The 19,789-nt window shown below is 42.4% G+C and overlaps 1 protein-coding gene across 2 annotated transcripts in view; it reads left to right on the top strand.

The window, feature by feature from the left end:
* The window catches only part of LOC124475520 (disintegrin and metalloproteinase domain-containing protein 12-like), a 107,471-nt gene that overhangs the window by 46,921 nt on the left and 40,761 nt on the right, over nt 1–19,789 (top strand). For both annotated transcript variants that reach the window (XM_047032208.1, XM_047032210.1), the window contains exons 4-7: nt 12,240–12,318; nt 14,932–15,008; nt 16,264–16,453; nt 19,380–19,445. In XM_047032208.1, the coding sequence (XP_046888164.1) occupies nt 12,240–12,318; nt 14,932–15,008; nt 16,264–16,453; nt 19,380–19,445 (412 nt within the window). The remainder of the gene's footprint in view (nt 1–12,239; nt 12,319–14,931; nt 15,009–16,263; nt 16,454–19,379; nt 19,446–19,789) is intronic.

Here is a 19,789-nt window from a genome sequence, read left to right as displayed (position 1 = left end):
GTGCGGGTCGCCCGTGAGACCGCCTAGTCTTTTAGGCCATGCTAGAAAGCGTCATAGTAGTATTTTCTTAATTTTATAGTTCAATTTTACACGAAAAACCAGAAAGAGGGAAATGTTATGACGATATGACTATTGTGAAGACAGCCAGGTGGTGAGATTTTAATGTAGGTTGCTGTAAAAACGTTGATTTGTTTGCTACGTGAGAGCCCCGTCAGCCTCCATGGACGATTGCGGCAGCTGTTGTCGAGTATTTTCTTAATTTCGTACCAGGGTCAATTCTACATCAAAATGGACAGCAGTGTTTTAAAGATATGGTGATTGCAAAGACAGCCAGCGGGTCAGCATATTTTTGTGATTTGTGTAAAACTTGGAATTTGAGTGAGACCGCGTCTTGTTTTGACGTTAACCTCAGAGTCACAGACTCGGCTCGCCCACTGGCAGTGTAAAATAGTAGGCTACAGTACTGTCTTCAATGGCACAGCTATTATTATGTCAAAAGAAACATTCTCATTTCCGGCGCTTTCAAACAATCAGTGAAGTGTGGCTATCACCAGCAGCTAGCTTGCCTCTAGCAAACTGCTTTTGAATTAGCCATGTCCCCCTAAATAATATCAAACTTATTTACGTTTTGGGGGGCTTATTTTCAGCTAGCAGACGGTACTGTTTGAATCGCAATTCAATCTGAAATACTGCTAGTGACAACGTTGTTAAAGTAGCTTGTTTCAAAGGGTGTTCGGTTGTTTCAAAGGGTGTTCTTAATTAATTATGCAATATGAGTAGGCTAAATGCTTGAAAATATCACTAGAAGGAAAAACGGACCCACCTGCAACCGACGCAAACAAGCACACCCTACAATTCCCCCCGAAATTGTACCCTCTCTAGTTATTATTATTATTTATTTTTGCCCCCCTAAAACTTTGTTCATATTTGGACTACATACACAACCAAGGTGTCAAACGTTTCGTCTTGGTAGCCATTGAGTGGCTTATATTGGGGTTTACGTTCCGTTGCACGGTTTAAGTAGAAATTACGTTTTTGTGGCAAAAGTGAAGCTAACGGTGGCTAACTTGCTAGCCACAGTCACTGACGCCACTAACGTCACTAACGTCACGAAAAGCCGCGTGACTATCTCTAGCAGAACATTAGTTTAGCAGCTCGTTAACTTCTGGGAGATGGCTAGGCTAACTGCTTTACTGCAAGGCAGCTGCAGAAACGCCACATGCAAAGAGGCCTGGGTGATAACTATTTGCTCATTTTACTTTGTGATATGACGCACAATTATAATGTGTATTGTACAATATAAGCTAATATTATTAAGGAAGTACATCTACTTTCGGAAACAGTAGACTACTATTTCACTGAAGCATTAGCATCATGACATTAGCCTCTTTTGCCTGGGCAACACATACTACAGCGGTCTATGATGCATCTGTTTTCAATCGTTAAAATTAACATTCCTCACAAATACATTTTTGTTGTAGGATTTATTATGACATTAGATTATAAGTAAACGACTTGTGGGTGAAATTATCATTACCTGTGGTTTCAAACCAGTGTAGCTCACTGCAACCCTGTAGCCTAGTCTAGTAGCTAACAAAAACATCTCCACAGCTGTTTACAGTACTAGTAGGAAGTCAAACGGCAGCACATGTTCGGCACTACCCTTACTTAAATCAAAAGTCTTTCAATAGGTGAAATCTGACTAGTGACTACTAACCTGAACTCCATTGCCACAGCCTAAACTTTGTCAATCTGTTCATGAAGATAATTCATTTCAGCCTAAACCGTACAACGGAAGTAACGTTAAATCGAATTCAACCAACGCAATCGCTACCAAGACAGTCTAGTAGTAGTACTAGCCTACAAATTACCGGGGCAGCTTCTCCACAGAGCAGGGCTATATTGCATTTTGCCTTGTTACTGACCATGATCGCTACCACTGACATGTTTATGAATGAGTGATTTTCCCCTAAATTAATGGCAAGCTTATTTACGTTTTTGGGCGCATATTTTCAGTTAGCCTATGGTACTATTTGAATCGCGATTCCATCTGAGATAGCTACTGCTGGTAACGTTGTTGTTAAAATAAGCTTCAAAAGGGGGTTCTTTATTAATGAATGAATGCAATATGGGTAGACTAAATGCTTGAAAATATCACGAGAAGGGAAAAACTTACAATGACGTTTAAGTCATAGAGATTAGGTACATTTTTACACCTGTCTGCCAAATGTATTCATTTTGATTCAACTATGAGGTCTCTAATCACTATTCCCTCTTGCAGGGGAAATGATAAGACAACTATTTCATTCTACTCTTCACTCTTAGTATCTTGAGTTGTAAATGAGCAGAAAAAAATGCTTTTAAATATATGTAATCTTTATAAATAAGTAGGCTATGCATTTTTATATAAAATACACAGAAATATCAATTGTAAAATGTAATTTAAATACGGACCCCTGCAACCAACGCAAGCAACCACACCCTACAATTTCCCCAGAAATTGTACCCTCTCTAGTTAATATATACAGTATAATCTGGGTCTATAAGTGCTGGAACATCCAAAGTATTTTTAGGAAAAAAAGATTTATAATAGCATTTCTGTGTTACAGAAATAACACAGTGAATAGTTTATTTACAAAACTAAGTGAATTTACATACCTTAAAAAACACTGCAATTTGACTTGACAGGTAGCAGAAATCAAGCAGAAATGGACTGCCCAACTGTAACATTACAAATGTACAGTATAATAGTTATGTTCATATATATTATGTTAACTAATTACTAAAGTTTTGGAAATGGCCTAAACGAGACTAAATCAAATCTGTGTGATAAGAAAGCCTTTGGATGTATAATTTTTGAATGTCAGTGTAAAAGCTAGTACACAGTGCAGGTATTATTTATTAAACCTACTAACACAGATGTAAACACAATGTTAGGCTAAATTGGGAACTCGGAAAATAAGCCGCATCGTGTATAAGGCGCACCCCCCCAGATTGAGCATTTTGTGTTTGTAAATCGAGTATAAACTGCATTGGAATACAAGACGCACTTTGAAAGCAAACAACGTTACCGTTGGTCCGGTTAATGGTGAGCGGACCAATGCTTACTTGCCATCTAACTACACAACATTCCTAATTAGGGTGAACACTCAAATTCTCTAAAGACCATAGCATTACACATTTCAAAACAGAACAAACACAACACTCCAAACAATGCTTATTTAACTAAGCTAATGCCTTTAACTTAGTAGCTTTTCAGCTTGCCGCAGGGCATTCTGGGTACCAAGCGATCTTACAGCATTGTGTAACACACTTCGGTTGTGGATAGTATATCCAGAAATAAAGCCAGGTCACTCATTTAGTGGCAGAATCCATTGTTATGTCTACACAATTATTTTAGATATAGTATAAGTTTAGCTAGCTTGCAAATCCTGAGGATAGCCTACTGTAGCAGACTTTTTTATGTGATAATGGACAAGGGTGTTTTGTCCCTCGGGAGTTGCCGTAGGCTTGATGCTGAAAGCATATGTGAAATCAGTGAGGGCTGTTCAAAGACCGATGTCAAGAAGGGCAGTGGTAAAATAAGTAAGTAAGTAATGAAAAGAGACCGCCTCCGTGTCTTGTTGTCCACAAAATCATATACAATTAGATCTAAAACGAACTTACAAAGAGCTTGGTTACTCTACCAAAGTTGAATTAGTAATGTTGTAAGCGATGCTGTGATATGTTGTAAGCGATGTGTTATTTTACTAGAGCTAGCTAGCCTATAACATTTCACTGGGTCTACTAGCCATTCGCCTACTTTAGCAGGTCACTGTATTTCCAAGCCCTGATAGTGTCACTGAGATGACACGGTAGCCTAAATAATTCCTCTTTCAAGTAATAAGCCCCAGTTCAAGTGTTGAGCATTAAATTAGCTGCACGGTCTGTAGAGATCTTGAGACAAAGCCACTTTTTTGTTGTAAAACCGGATTATAAACTGCTTCGAAATATTAACCGCACAAGTAAACTGTACAGTACAAGCCGCGGCTTATTTTCCGAAAATTACGGTAGCCTACTGACTGTCTCAGTTTGTCTGTTTTTGGAGTCGAAGTTCTAACATTAACCTACACAGCTAGGCTAATCAACATTCGTAAAAAGGAAACCTAAACCCAATGCACACCTTAAAACTTACTTCAAATATTATGCCTTTGTCAATCGCGAAAAGAGCTTGTCGAGCTGTGGAAATATTCTCTATTCTATTGGCTGTTCTTCTTATTCTTCTGTATCTGGCAACAAACGTCTCTCTTCGATTTGAATAATGCACCGCAACACAGCAAAATAAATACCTCTCTCTATTGAGGTCCAATGAGATGTCAATCAGCATCAAATTTCCAATAGCGAATACATTTTGGGGTGGCACCCAGGGTGGCCAATCAGATGTCAGGGGTGTCCAGTGCCACCCAGGACACCCCTCTGGCTCCGCTACTGGTTAATGTTCTTCAACTGTTCTACAACTGTTCAATCACTGGGCAAATTGCTTTGAATTAAAAAATAATATAATTTTGAAAAGAATTGCCAGTGCATTTGTAGAGTTAAGTGTTGTGGTTATTTGCATTTGACGAGACTGTTGGACTGTTCCTAAATTACTCAATTTCTCTGATTTCATCATTTTAAAGTGATTCTAGTCAAAAACATTCATTACTATCGGAAATAATTTTCATGAGGACAACAAACTCTGCCCCCTCCTCTGACTTAAAAACGCAGTTAGGATATTAATAATGTTCATTTTTCCCAGTTTGTGCTGGAGTAATAACTACAGGCCGGACGGATCTAATCTAGCAATAGCTTATGTATTATTTTGATTGCCCTTGTTTTGAAAGCCATTTCAATTGTTTATTATTGTTATAACAGTCCAAAAAATACACGCTACCGATGTCCACATGGTTTATTGAATTACTACGCAAAAGCTAGCTGTTAACTACAGTAGTTAATTTAGGTAATCTAGCAAGCTGGACTAACTATAAAGGCAAGTACCACTGTCTGTGTGTCTGTGTTCTCTGTGAGTGTTTATATATTTTTTGATGTGTGTCCTATATTTGATATATAGCCTTACCACAGTACTTGTGTTTATCTTTCTTTATATATTGTACTGCTATGTTTATTGGCTGCACTAACATCACCTTGTATGTGAAAACATATGTGTCAATAAACTTGATTCTCATTCTGAAATGTTAGTGTTACTGTGGCTCTATTATCTCAATAATTTGGCATAGTATAAAGTTGCAAGTCAGCAGGTTTATTGCTCTGTACCAAATGATTTGCAGTGTTGAGTGTTGCAGGTGTGAGATTGTTAGGATGATTGTTTTGAAATAATTAAGTATAAACATGTTCAACGCCATGTTGAGCTGAACAGTGGAGCCATGGATGTCGCGATAAATAATAATACTCACAATCGCCCTCAAAGGGCACTGCATGAGCATGCACCACCAACAGGCGCTGCTCTAGTGTAATTATAAAGGCAGGTTTCTGTGTCTGTCTATCTGTGGCTCGATTATCTCTAGAACCATGCATTGTATGAAGTTGAAATTCGGCAGATGTAAAGCTCCCAACCGTATACTGACAAATGTTAGGACAGGCTTATCTAGTATTCAGTTTATCTACAATTATGGGAATATCTAGTATACCAATACCTAGAATTGTGGGTACACCTTTAATACTGTATATCTAAAAATGTCTAGAAGATCTAGACATGTGGGTAGAGCTACTCCAAATGTCTCTATTCAGTCTTTGCTGGTCTATAATGTATTGGGTCGGTAAACATGAACAAGGACACTGCAGAAGAACTGCTTTCTGTAACTAAATTCCCCGTTCCTTTTTCTAGATTCTTATGGATGACGCCCGGCCTCCCTGTCTTTTGTGGTCTGCCTCATCATCATCATTATAACCGCCATACTTCATTAAATATTAGGATTGTGTTCCTCCCTTAATTCCAATTAATCCTCTGTTGTTGAGTAGGTATCCATCATCCTGCTGCTGTAATTGGTATCCTTTTGAGTCATCCATCACCGACACGTTACATAAAGATGACACGTATTGATTTTGCCTGGCATGCCTGGGCTCAACAGTATCAATCTCCAGGTGACAGCTTTGGCAGTACTTGCGTGCCACCGTTGCTAATGTGCATTCTATTAGACCGGCCGAGTCTGACCAATTAACCACCCAGGAACGGCGAAGGCCCCGAGGTCTACCAGACATCAGCAGACGTCAGGAATCGTAATGAGCCGTCAAGTCCCAGAGACTGTCAGCTAGTCCTCTGTGACCCCATTTCTCTGTGTGAAACTAGTAGGAGAGGAGTTTGTTTTGCCCCCCACCCTCCCCATTAATGAGAATAGAAGGACATGGCTTCAGTGTAGCTGACTGCTCTACTGCTCAGTCAGTATTGAAGAACTAGAGCTGTATTTTCCTTCCTGCTTGCTATTCTCGACTTCACTTCCTTTCCAGGATTCCGTTGCCACTGTAGTGTCGGCCGAGCCCTGAGCTGGATGTTGGCTAACATTATTGGACACAGCTTTTGTAAATTAAATCAGAAACATCCACCATAGCTTGTTTGTTCTCCTCATCAATCCCCTTCCATCTCCCCACCACCAGACACACATACACACATACACACACATTGGCACAACTCTTTAGCTGGCACATCCGCTGTAACAGCTGTGTTCATGCCACACACTAAAGGCTGAAATAAGACAGACTGAAAACAGACTGACAGACAGGGGAGGGCAGGGCAGCCTAGTCCATGGTTCTGGCCCTGATGTCATACAGAGATTACAGCCATCATGGCTTTCTTTCTCCTCGAAAAATTGCTCTTGCAGTGAGGAGATGTTGGCAGTGTTGACCTGGAGACATGCTACTGTTCTCCAATCTAAAGCAATTGTTCACTTGTTACCTCCCACATGAAAGTGAAGTACATCATTTCAAAGATGTTGCCTCATTGGTATTTATTTTTAAATGTACTGTATCCGTTGATGTTCTTAATTAATTTACAGCATTGTCGGCTATTTAAAGTATGAGTTCATCTGCTCTAAATATTTACACACTCATTATGATTATGAAGCAGAGACTTAGTGCTAAGTAGACTCTCCAGGCACTGAGTGAGCAGGTTCAGGTAGGCGGACTCAGTATAGTATTTACTTGATACTTTATTCACACGGTACAACACATCGTTGTAACAATTGATTTGGCATTATGGTTCTGCTTGCATCGGCTCCCTGCCGCACCCAACGGAGACACCGTCTCGACCTCCGAGCAGAGAGCAGCGACGCATTCCACCTACAACAGGAAACACAGAACCAAGGGTGGAGGCCGGGGAGGCGGAGGCAGCAGATTAACAGAAGCAACCTGTGTCGCACTATTAAAGCAGAGTGCAGCGATATCCTGATTAAATAGCCCGCCCTGCTAAGAAGGTGTGCCCCTACTGAGTGATGACTCGCTGCCAGTGACGCGCTGCTAATGAGGCGCTATGTCTCGCGTCCCCCTGCATGAAACAGCTCCGCTTGTTTGTTGTTTGTCATACTTAACCTAGGGAACAGCCTACATTTCCCTGATTAAGATGTTGGCTGAGTTTAATGAGACAGGTTGGGGAGGAGGGGGGTGGCTGAGAAATCAATCAATCGATATTGATTCAACTGGTATTTCAGAGATGGGATTGAAGACCCCTGGTGTCGATATTGTGATCAGATATTGAAATTAATGGAGTAGTTCATTATTAAAGAGGGTTTCAGTGGAGATGTAAACTGATATGAGCTTTCTTCAATGACAGGATGTCATTTGATTGGGACAATTGAGTGCACTTAGATAACCTGATTTACTGTGGCTTCTTATTGGTTGTCGCTTGCACTGCAAAAAGTGGGCTTATTCATTGCAATGGTTAAATTTTTGGAAGTTTCTTCATCCTCCTAGCTGGGGGTTGAACCCAGGGTTTGTAAAAGTGCTATGCCTGAATACACATTAATTTGCCAGATTTTAAGACAGAATTGGGCTAGTATGGGATCCAGATAGGTGGTTATTCACATTTTACACGACATCACCTTCCCTTTCACCTTTTCTCCATCTGCCTTTTCTCCTTGACCGGATATCTTCATTAAAATCTCGGCTGGTGTCCTTGCCACAGCCACTCTATTCCACTGGTTATTTTGACCAAGTCTGAAGTGAATCCCTACCACACCGACCAACAGTTTGAGACCACATCACAGACTTCCTCGGATAGCAGCATTGATAGCGTATCTCAGACTACAAGTCATGGAACAGCAACTAAGTAATTTGTATTCATGCTTTGATGATATGACGTGATGCTCACGCTAAATTAATACAGCATTCATTTTGGTCATGACATGCCACTGCATTATTGTGATGTTCATGGGTTCTCTAGCAATTCGTGTGCAACATTTCCTTGAGAAAATGTAGCTGTGTCGGACACAGATCATTTAGTTTTGTCACCCATCTCCGCTTAGGCCCAACATCAGGAGTTGCAGCTGTGCTTTGACCCTGATAAGATTGAATCACCTTGTAAAACACTGGAAGGAACTTACACTGTCAGACAGGCAGGCTAGAATGACTTGTCAACTCTTACAAACATGTTCCCCCAATGATGTTATAGGACATCCATTATGTCATGTCTTCCACTTTACTTGAATTCTGTTGTAAGCGCAGTCAGACTAGCATTTGGTACCATCAAACGACATGTATAATCTTCATGAGAAAGCTAATTTGTCTGGGACTGTTTTATCACTAGCAGGAATCAATTCTAGAGAAGTCGAACCCATAAGTTGGTGCAGAAAACAGGTTTGACATTTAGCGGTTGACATTCAAGAAGATCTCAAAGTGTCTTCTCTCCTGTCTGTCTTTCATATTCACTGGCAGGTAAGCAACATTACATTGTTTCAACTGTTGAAGATGTATTTGTATCTTTCCTTTAGAGATGGCCTGCTAAACATAGCTAACATAACTGTGGTTTTTATGCCTATCTAATAAATACAGCATTACCTTAGAGACCGTACTGAACGTTTCCATCCTAGTTGTGAGGTACCTAGCAATGGTGGTGACAGGAACATGTTGGTGGCCATCTTACTGATTGTCATATCCTTGATCTGTTGTGTCCCTGTCACGCAGCTGTCACCTGGGGCAGGTTCCCCATCCATGAAGTCATTGATCCGTGTTCCACCCATCTCTGGATTGACTTGCATTGCTCCCCTCGCCTCCATCTGGTTGTCTCCCTGTCAGTCAACCTCCCACAACCCCCCCACTCCTCATCCCCTCCGCAGCAGACCAGTCTACTCATAATGCATATTAAATGGAGGGCTCAACCCCCCCCCCCTTCCCGCGCCTCATTAACTTCCTGCTGATTGATAAACAGTGAGGTGCTGCCACCGCTGTGCAGCGACAAGCTCCACTGGAGTTAGATGGCAGTATGTGTGTGTGTATGCTCGCTTGGCCGGTGGTGCGTGCATGTGTGTGTCATCTGCCACCTACAACTACACTTTTGTGTAGCAGGCCATTTATGTAGTCTTGGTGATACCTACAGTATGCGGGTGGTATTGGTGATACTTACAGCATGAGGGGTGGTATTGATGGTTCCTACAGTATGAGGGGGTGACCAGATTTCAGTGGACATTGTTATATGTAACCCCCCCTTTCATATTTACAAATCAGTCTCCACAGTGTTACATACAGAATTCGTACTATATGCGCTTTCTCAAACATTATGTACTATATGTCTCTCCCCCCAGTGTACCCTTGTTTACATGGTATAGATTTGCACCTCAGATACCAAGGGACCTGGGACCTCATGTATAAACGTTGCGTACGCACGAAAAGCTTGCGTACACTGGTTTTCACGCACACGGTGTGATGTATAAAAATGTACTTGACATGAGAATGTCCGGGCCGTCACGGAAACTTTTGAGCAGACGTGAAAATGCGCGGACCGTCCGCAAAGTCTTGTCTGGCTCTGTAACTTGGTGAATTCTAAATGAAAAGTGCAGAAACTCACAAAACATAAGAATATAAAGTTTCCACTATAGTTACTGTCATGCGTCTATGACGTTAATTATTCAAAAAACATAAAAATAAAAGTTTGATCATTATTTTGGATGATCACATCAAAATGCCAAAACCCAAACGGGAAATGCTAGTCTACTGTTTAATCCACCACCATTTAATAACTTCTGTGAAACTTGAGGGTGTCAAACGAATGACAAAATTACAAAGGAAATGCATCTCACCCTAACCCTATACCTGCCATGCTGTTACGATGCACCACCACTCGTTTCTTAATTTCGAGTTTTACTTAGGACAATTTCTTCTTAATTTCTGCCATGGTCCGGTTCTCCAAACCCACAGCATTTAAGACCATAGAATAATAATAATAATTGTATTTGTAATGCACTTTATATTTAGCTAAATCTACAGGTAAATGCTACAGGTAAAAAAAGAAAAAGAAAGGTAAAAAATTTAGCGGACTTTCTTTTGTCGCTACTACCTGATGAGAGGCCGCCAAACAGGACACATTTTTCTCGCCTCCACCTGTATTGTCTGAACTTCGATCTCACAGTCTGTGAATGTTTTCTTTTTTGCGTGATTAGCCATTTTCCATGGCGTTTATTAAATAACATTCATTTTTGGTGCAGCGTTTATTCAAGGGCGGCGTTTATTCGAAGAAATACGGTAATTCAGACAAAGAAATGACCTCAGGAGCGCAATTGTAGTCCTTCTGCAAGGCGGGGTCAGTGGATCGTTCATGTGCGGTCAATCTCACGTTGATTGTGATTTATAAAAGGTGCGCAGGACCTGGCGTGCGACCGGTTTTATGCATGTGAATATTTCTGTGCTTAGGTACTTTTCTTCTGGTATGAAAGCTGCGCAAACTTTTATACATGAGGCCCCTGGTATTTGTTTGCGAGAAGGTTGGACTCTAAGCCTGTGTGTGTGTGTGTGCTGGACAGATGTTGTGGTTCTGCCTGTCCGAGTCAGACAGGGAGGACTAATTAAGACTTTAGCTCGTCAGAATAACACGTCATTTGATAGGACAGCCCACGCTCAGCGGCCCAGCTTTGATCCCCTGATAGTTTCCAGCTCTTTGGCTCTATAAAAGATATTAACACCACTGGCCTGAAATCAGGCTATCTCACACCAACAAGTCCAGCACCAAATGCTGTAACCTCACACTCCCAAAGCCCTTAGTGGTGAGGTCAGTAAAACAATCCCGTCCGCTCCTGATAGGCGTTTCTTTAGTGCGGATTAACAGCCGCTAACCATCATCTTATGGCCTGCGGGCATGCTCACACACACTGAACCCACTTACATTGACACTCGCACGGCCTAATCATGAAGTCATCATGGAGTCGTCGTCGTCCCCCCGACAGGTGTTGATCCTTCCTCCCCCTGTCCTCTGCTCCCCAGCTTGAACTGGCTGTCCTCCTTCCCACTGAGGGACCACACTGTCCTTGGTGAATGTATGGTAGAGCAGCCAAGAGAAGCCCCTGTTCCACCCGTCACCTCCTACCCCTACTGATGTCCATCTAGAGGGCGGGGTGTAGTGGAGAGGAGAGAGAGGCAAAAAAGATAACAGGATGGGGGGGGGGTGCAGTGAACAAGATCTCTAATTGGGTTTACCCGAGACAGTAATGTTGCAGTCATTCATCTTGCTTTGTTGACGTATTGTGTAAACGGAGCGCAGGGTAACCTCTCCAGATTCTTCCACTGTGTAATGGGAGGATTGGTACGATCCATCTCTTTTTCAGTTTGTTTTCCTTTTTCAAAGTGGTAATGAAAAAACTCCAATGTCATTTACAGACCAAGCATGACATATTTGCATGGCATATTTTTTGTTCATGTTAATTACACTTAATTACAATTCAAGGTAACAATGATATATCTTGTGACATGCTCCATGTGACAGCACATGCAGTGTGCATGCGAGTGTCTGTAAAGTGAATCTCAATGCATCTCCGGGCCAATCCATTATCTCCCAGAGAGGACCCCTGCTTTATATCACTTACAGCTGCTTCATTCAATTGAGGCTTTCCTAAGGCACAGCTAGTTTTGAAATCAAGTCACACTGCTTTGATCGCACTATTTATCTACCTTCACTCGGCTGGCAGTGGTGGAATACCAAAAGCCTTGATGATTGATGATCTGTAGCTAAGCCTCAAGGGTCACTTTTAAACTGAACATCTGTTGTTTCACCATTTTACCTCTAGGGGGCTCTTTGCGCGGGACTACACAGAAACACATTACCAGGATGATGGCAGTCCAGTCACCCGCTCCCACGAGATCCCGGTATGGTATTTAGCCTAGTTTCTAATCATTCCTACTGGAATCACTTACTCTTTGATCTGTTTGGTTGTATTCTGGTGGACAGTAGACTTAATATGTTATACATTTATTGTATTTTTGGTTAACTCCGACACTTGAATGTGAGATTCCTCTCTATTTAGTGAGGAACAAAGGCAGCGTTGATATTTCAGGGGTACTCGTTGTCAAACCATCAAAACAATTGTCTTTGCTGATAGATTGGAAGTGTTGGTTTAGTGGGCCCATTCTCTCAAGTTCAAGTTCAATTATTTTATTGTCTTTTATTGTCTCTGCTACTGTAGTTGTTGAATCGCAGACACATCAAGGTGCCCCGCAAAAGCTTGGGTCTTGAAACAGATCTTGTAGTGCATGGCACAATTTCAAATCAAGAGCTAGACAAAGGTACTTCTAATTACGGTTTAACATCCAACTATTACGTGAGGCGTTTGTATACACAACGACAGTTGGGAAGCATATGAAGTTACACAAAACAAAGGGTTGAATAGGGTTAGTATCTATCCAGAAAGGATTACTGTAACATACTGTAGATCTCTTCCAGCCCAGTACTGAAGTGAGATGTATCATCCGTCCGGAGCACAGTGTGGGGTCCAGAACCAGTTGTGTTGGGACTTGAGGAGACCCATCCCTGACCGTGCTTGGCCAGCTCAGCACATTCCTGCCATTCCACAGGTCTCACACAATGAGGGAGTTGTACTGGGCCCAGTGTGGAAGGGAGCTGAGAAGCCCCAGCTTAATAACACAGGAGAGTATATGGATGGTCAGGCTGGCTTTGTGGTTATGTGTGGGGACCAAATGGACGCCCTTTTGTGGCTCCATCTTCCCATCTCCTCCCCACAGTGAAGTCAACTCCTGATCTTTGTTGGTGTGTCTGGCTGCAGCTGGACCGGTATTCACAAAATGGGATGGACGCACTGTTGATGTATTGGGCTGTCTGTAGGGGAGGAGGCCGGGCCCCCCCAGAGGGTTCAGCCTCGTGTCAGAGATGAGGCGTTCTTGGGGAGTCAGTCAGGAGGCTCAGCCTGTGTCTGAGGCCCATCAGCCCTCCCCCTTCTCATTTGGCTTCTTTATTGCTCTGTCTGCTCCAGTGTGCTGTAACTCTTTAGACATATCCTCTCTCACCCAGAATCAGTACAATGCCAGGTACCATAGACCTTGAAACTCAGATTTTGCTGAGTTTTTCCATTTCTTTAGCTGCATTTGCATTTTTAGGGGGTGTTAGGGGATTATTAGTAAATAATTACATATTTGAAAAACTTTGAAAAAAAAAAAATATTTCTATAGTCATGAGCAATAAAGAGTTGGTTCCAATCGCACGGTGTAATGCGGAAATTTGCCTCACCCTAGAACAATGTCAGCAAATTCCAGTGCCATCATTGTCTTTAGAAAGCCTAGAAACAGACGGTCTATTCATATCCCCCAAACCAATGCATCACAGTCAGTGTTCCATCAAAGATGCATAAGGGTTGGCATTAATGCAGGGTGCTATATCCAGCCTCCTTGCTTTGCTCTGCTATGATGTCTATCTATATTTCATGTAACGGGTTTTCCTGTCTTCCCACACCTGGAGATCTGGTAGGTCTCTGGGAGGAACAGGACTGTCGAGGAGATGGGACAAATGAGAGGGAGGGAGGGAGAAACTGAAATAGTGCAGTTCACTGTAATAGTCATGGAAATGTAGGCTGAGCCATGACAGGAAATAGTAAGAAACACCAACCTTCAACTACACCAGCAACCTTTATATGTATAATGCAAGACCAAGTTAGCCACTTCTGGCTTGCCTTCAGCCCCAGAAAGAGATCCGTCCAGACGCTGAACCTGCTGAATCAGCAGGCACCCAAGGTAAACCACCTTGGAGGGGACTAGCTCCAAAATCTAATTTATGACCCAAGCTTCTTAATTTAGCTTAGAGCAAAGCGGAAAACCCACATTTCTGTGTTTTGCTACTCGTGTGTGTGTGTGTGGGAGGGGGGGTCTCGGACCCCACCTGTGAGCGGATTTCATCGACCAGCAGCCAGCCATCCAATAATATTGGCAGAGTGGTTTCCACCCTAAACCAGCCACTTCCTCCCTTCCATTCAACAGATAGATCTGGGGCCTCATGTATAAACTTTGCATAATGAGCTTTCCAATCATGGAAAAAATAGGTGTGTGACTACAAGCATTTCCATACAGTTTTCAACCAGGTGCATTCTGAAGGGGAGAAATAATGTAGGTGAGGTTGACTGAATGAGAAAACACAATTTACCCAACCATCCTCCACAACCATCCTCCTACTCTCCCTACTCAGCAGAAATACCCTTCTTTCCCTTTTGACCCATCAGTCCCTTCATCCCACCCCAGGAGGTCTGGATTATACTACATGTCAAACCCAGTGATCCTCTTGGTAAACTGTAGCTCTTCATAGCACAGACACAGCATTAGCTGGCTAGCTGGATAGTTTGCCAATTTCTTGACATCTATCAGCTTAGACTGCTTAGACCGCTGAACCTAAATATTGAAACGTTTGGTTGTTTTTCAAGTTGACCCCGGTACCCTCGACCTGGTTTCTGACGGCCAGTTGTGTGTGCTTTCTTCCAGGTGAACTGCTATTACCATGGCGAGGTGGAGCGGTATGCCCTCTCTGACGTCAGCCTCAGTGCGTGCGCTGGTCTCAGGTGAGTGGGTCAGCCGCAGGGCCTACTGGGTGGATCCGGGAAGGTCATCAATGCCCTGCCGAGCTATGAGATCAGCCTTAGTATGATTCTGCTCCACGCATCAGTGATCCCACATATTAAACAGTTACATTGGCCCAAAGCAAGGGCATCTCCTGTATCTGGCATGCTCCTTAGTTATTATCCATAAACCCTGTTTCTCACTCTATATGGTCACTGGAAGATACAGTATGGTATGAAGGCATGTAAACACAGCCTAATGATAAATGATGACACTGTTGTTAATGAGCCAAGACCATATCTACACAGGGTGATGAGAAACAGTCAGTGAGGCTGTGGACCAGTCAGGGGTTTCAGGGCTGGGGAGGGCTCACAGTTGTCAGAACAGGAGTAATGGTCTTGGTAATATTGCTGGACAACATCAGGAATGTTTTCTGGAGAACCAGCCAATATGTCTGTACTCTCCAAGGAGTGATACGGGTAATTGTTAAGTCTGTGTATTTTTTTGCCCAGTGCATTTTTCTTATAATTTTTTTATTTCGTTTCTGCAACCTGTCTCTAGACAGATGCTGGGAGCTCATTTGACTAGAAGTGTTCCATTGGTGCACAAGCCAAGACAAATTGCTCTTGGTTTGAGTTGGCAGCAGTCTAGGTTTGGGGGTTTTAATGTAAGTTTATGTGGTTATGAATGTTGTGCGAGGTTGCTAAAAACTGAGATGTTGGCCTGTCTCAATGGCTGAAGATGTCACTTTAAATCACTGTGGCCTCTTTTTAACGTGAGAAAAGTTTGCATGGAGAAATAGTAGCCCCCATCATTTTGGCAACATCAAGAAGTGGATACTACTTATTAGGTAACATGTCTACCACTAGATTTTTCCCCCCATAGCTAACAACGGTAGCCATTTATTAGGAAACCACTGATCTGCTACTGATGCTGTTGAGTTAATCTGCTGCCAGGGCTACTGCTAACCACAAGACCGATTCACTGCTGTAGTTTCAAATGTACTGTTTTCACCCACAATTCCTGATGATTCTTTGAAAACAGACCTGGGTTGAATGAGTATTTCCCCCCGAAAAATATGCAGGTTTCAAAGCACCATATTCTTTGATTTATAATCGAGGACACTAAATGTATTTCAAACATTTTAGACACTCCATTGTCCAGTCCGGCTTTAAAACTAAATACATGCATTGACATTCCTTTGTCTTGAAGGTCTATCAAGTGCAAAAAAACGTGTCATGTTCGTGTGTTTCCCAGGGGCTTCATCTCAGCAGGGAACCGATCCTTCGTTCTGGAACCGTCGAATGGTCCCGCCAGTGAAACCCACTGGATCTACAGGGCTGAGCATCTGGACATCTCCAGCGGCACCTGTGGCCATGGTTTCAACATGACCTTGCCTGAGGCACGTAACCTGAGGCATACTCCCTTCAGGGACTTCAGCACCAGGGTGAGCCCCGGAGAATTGAATACCAGAATGCCACTTTATCACCCTACATGTCACAAGATAAGCATACCTGTATTCTAGGAATACATGTTTAAGGTACCCACAAAAACAGCTTTGTATGGTTAAAGCGTTTACCTTGATTTATTAGACTTATGGGTAAGTGGGGGCCACCTTTAAACAAGGTAGTGCCTTTGGAAAAAAAATTGGGGGTGTCTTTTTTGGCGTCTTATCTATTCCCAGTCCATTAAGGATGAAGAGAGTGTGGAGTGGGAGTGGAAAACGGCTCTGCTGTGGGTGGAGTGTCTGCTCTGCACTCCAGATCAGATTGCATGCCGTTTATCACCTAGCCAGGGCCTTTTAGCAGCCCTTTCCATCTAGATGTAAACAAATTGCTCTCCTCTGAATGCAAGCGGAAAGACAGTATACTTAAATCTTATTGAAATGTATTAAATGATAGCTTAATTCATTTTATTATCTGTTCCTACTATTGACACAGTTGGAATTGTACTTAAAATGGACAGATTTTGTATATTCACATACTTATTGACAACTTTAATAGATGAATAAGATTAATTTATATATATACGTTTTATCTGGTTTTGTTTGGGCAGCTCTTTCTCTTTCTCTTTTCCTCTCTCTCGTGCTCTCTTTTTCTCCCTGCTGCCCAAGTGTCCCACAGAGTGGAACCATAAATATGTAGGGAGTGGGCCCTGGGCATGCATTCACGTTGGAGGGAGGTGGAAGTGATGATGGGGAGAAAAGGGAGAGATAGGTGCACAGGGGAACACTGCCTTTGCTGATGTCTATCTGACCATTGAGAGATCGTGCAAGTGGAGCGCTACGCTGTGATTTATCTGTTCAATACACAGAGAGACTGAGCGATTCTCTTGGGGAGGAGATGGGGGAGGGTGTTAGGATGATGGTTTCTATTTAATGCGTCGTAAAGCATAATAGAACATAAATACCTACACAGCATTGGGATGTGGTATATATTAAAACTGATGTGATTATATTGTTCTTTATCCCTGGATCTGTAAAATATGTTTTCTCAGCATACTACGGTAGAAACATAAGTAGTTTTTTTGACTGGAGCTTTCAAACCATATACTGTATAGCAAATCTTTATATAACCATATCAATTGGATTGTTAGTGCACAATATTAATATTAATATTATCCCCATTAGCATCTTGTCTCTTGTCATAAAGGGAAATTTATTTTTATATTCCAGTTAAGTTGGAGTAAAATATATATAAATATATATATATATGACCTTAAAAATAATTACGTTAAAAAGCATAGCTTTTAGGGCAGAATTATTCTTAGTTCTGGGAAGTTAAGACACAAGGCATTATCTGGGTTACATTTCCTGACAGTACACGCAGTACACACTGATGTCTGAAGGATATATATGAAATGGAATTTGTGTTATGAGTACTGCAATGATTCAGCACTAGCTAAGGAAAGGTGAAAGGAAGAAAATTAGAGAGAATGGTTGGGTGGGTGGACTGTGGGGTAGAGAGAGACAACAAAGGGGAGTGGGGAAGGGTTAGAGAGAGGGAGAGGCAAAAAGGAAGATGGAGGGAGGAAAGAAGAAAGTGGGAGAAAGATAAAGAGAGGGGGGATAAAGGAGGGAGGCAGGGAAAAGGGAGGACTATTCCAATGATTTATGATGCTCTGAAAAATATGGTTTTATTCTTCAGGGGAAGGATTTATTTTCTCTGTCTCTCGTTGGCTTTTTATCTGATGACATTGCCCCCCTTCATTCAATTAGTATCGTGCTTCTATGCCCCTGCTATCTGGGAGATGTCAGGACTCAAGGAAATTAGCCATAGCACACAACCCACCAGTGGAGAGAGAATGGTCAACCTTGTAGACAAAACCTTTTGATGCAATACAAGATATAAAGGGAGTGATATTTTCTTAAATGGAAGTTGTCATCGAGAGACAGTCCTTGACTCTGTAATCTCCAGAACCGTAGTGATGGTGAACAAGAACGAAACAGGAGCGGCCTGGAAATAGGAGCTAACGGTTGTCATTTCTAATGAAGGGTGTGTGTGTCTATGTGGGGCTGTAGTGTGTGTGCTAGGTGACAAGCTGACATTGTTGCTGCCAGAGAAAGCTATAGATCGGGCCACTCCATGCTGGCGCTAGAGTGCCCGAGTGACAATGGTTAGATTGAGATTGAGTCAAATGCTGAGATTGTGTTGCTAAATCACACAAGTCTTTTCCCACTTGCAACACGAAGCATCTGTTCCACAGCTGGAAGCCATGTTCCTCTGGCTCTGGCTGAACTTCAAATCAATATAATCTCCACAGTTTCACTAACCCATCTCCTGCCATTTAAGTACGCTGTTAAAGACATTGTGAAGCAGTCACATAAATCAATGTCTGGCACAGACATACGTCTCAAACACTGAAGGCTCATTGGCTTTGTAAGATTAAGAGAATATGTCCAGGTGTTTTGCAGTCTAACGGTGTTGCAAAGTGTGTTGGTTGAGATGTCCAAACCTTCTGATTTATGACTTAATAAGGCCAACCAAGGGAACGTTATCATGGGTCCATGTGACCTTGGTTCATCTTATTCATTGTGTCAGACAGGAATCCATGCTGATTGTTTGGCAGCAGCTCAGTGTTGGTTCCCTCATGTGTGGGCTGTGTCGTTCAGGTGTAAAGCCCTATCGAGTGCAGTATCTGCTATATATAGACCGCCCTTTTTAGAGGGCTGTAAAGTGTGTCCTCTCTGTGTCCTTTCCTCTGCCCTCCTATTTCTCTCTTTTCTCCTCTTTCTTTTTTCCTTTTCTCTCTCTCCCTCCCTTTCACTTCCTTTCTCTCCCTCTTTCCCCCCTTCTTTCTCTTTCTCATGGTATGCCCCTTTCTCATGGTATACTTTATACATTTTCACCTTCTCTCTCTCATTCCTTCTGCAGCACAGGCGACATGCCCAGAGCACCACCAAGTACGTGGAACTGATCATTGTGGCTGACAACCGAGAGGTAGGCAAGGAGTAATCTGTGGTAACCAAGGCCAACCTCAACTTGACATCTGCCCCTTACTGTCACATCCCATGGGAATGGGTGGCAGTGGGTGGACACAGGTCACCCACTGTCACCCCAAAAGACACTCATCAGATGGTCCATTCCCAGCCTTCTGTTGTGTAAAGTATGGTTTTTAATTCAGTACCTCACAGCAAAGACTTCTCTGTTAAGACATTTCACAGTTTGACAATACATCTTTCCCAGTCCACTAGTATACATATAAAAATGCTTAATTTGATAAAGAATTTGAGAAGACGTGTTTGAGTTGAGAAAGTGTAAGGCTATGTAAGGTATTGAGAGTG

Source organism: Hypomesus transpacificus, chromosome 13 (genome assembly GCF_021917145.1).
Source record: "Hypomesus transpacificus isolate Combined female chromosome 13, fHypTra1, whole genome shotgun sequence".
NCBI lineage: Eukaryota > Metazoa > Chordata > Actinopteri > Osmeriformes > Osmeridae > Hypomesus > Hypomesus transpacificus.
This window is presented reverse-complemented; position numbering and strand designations above follow the sequence as displayed.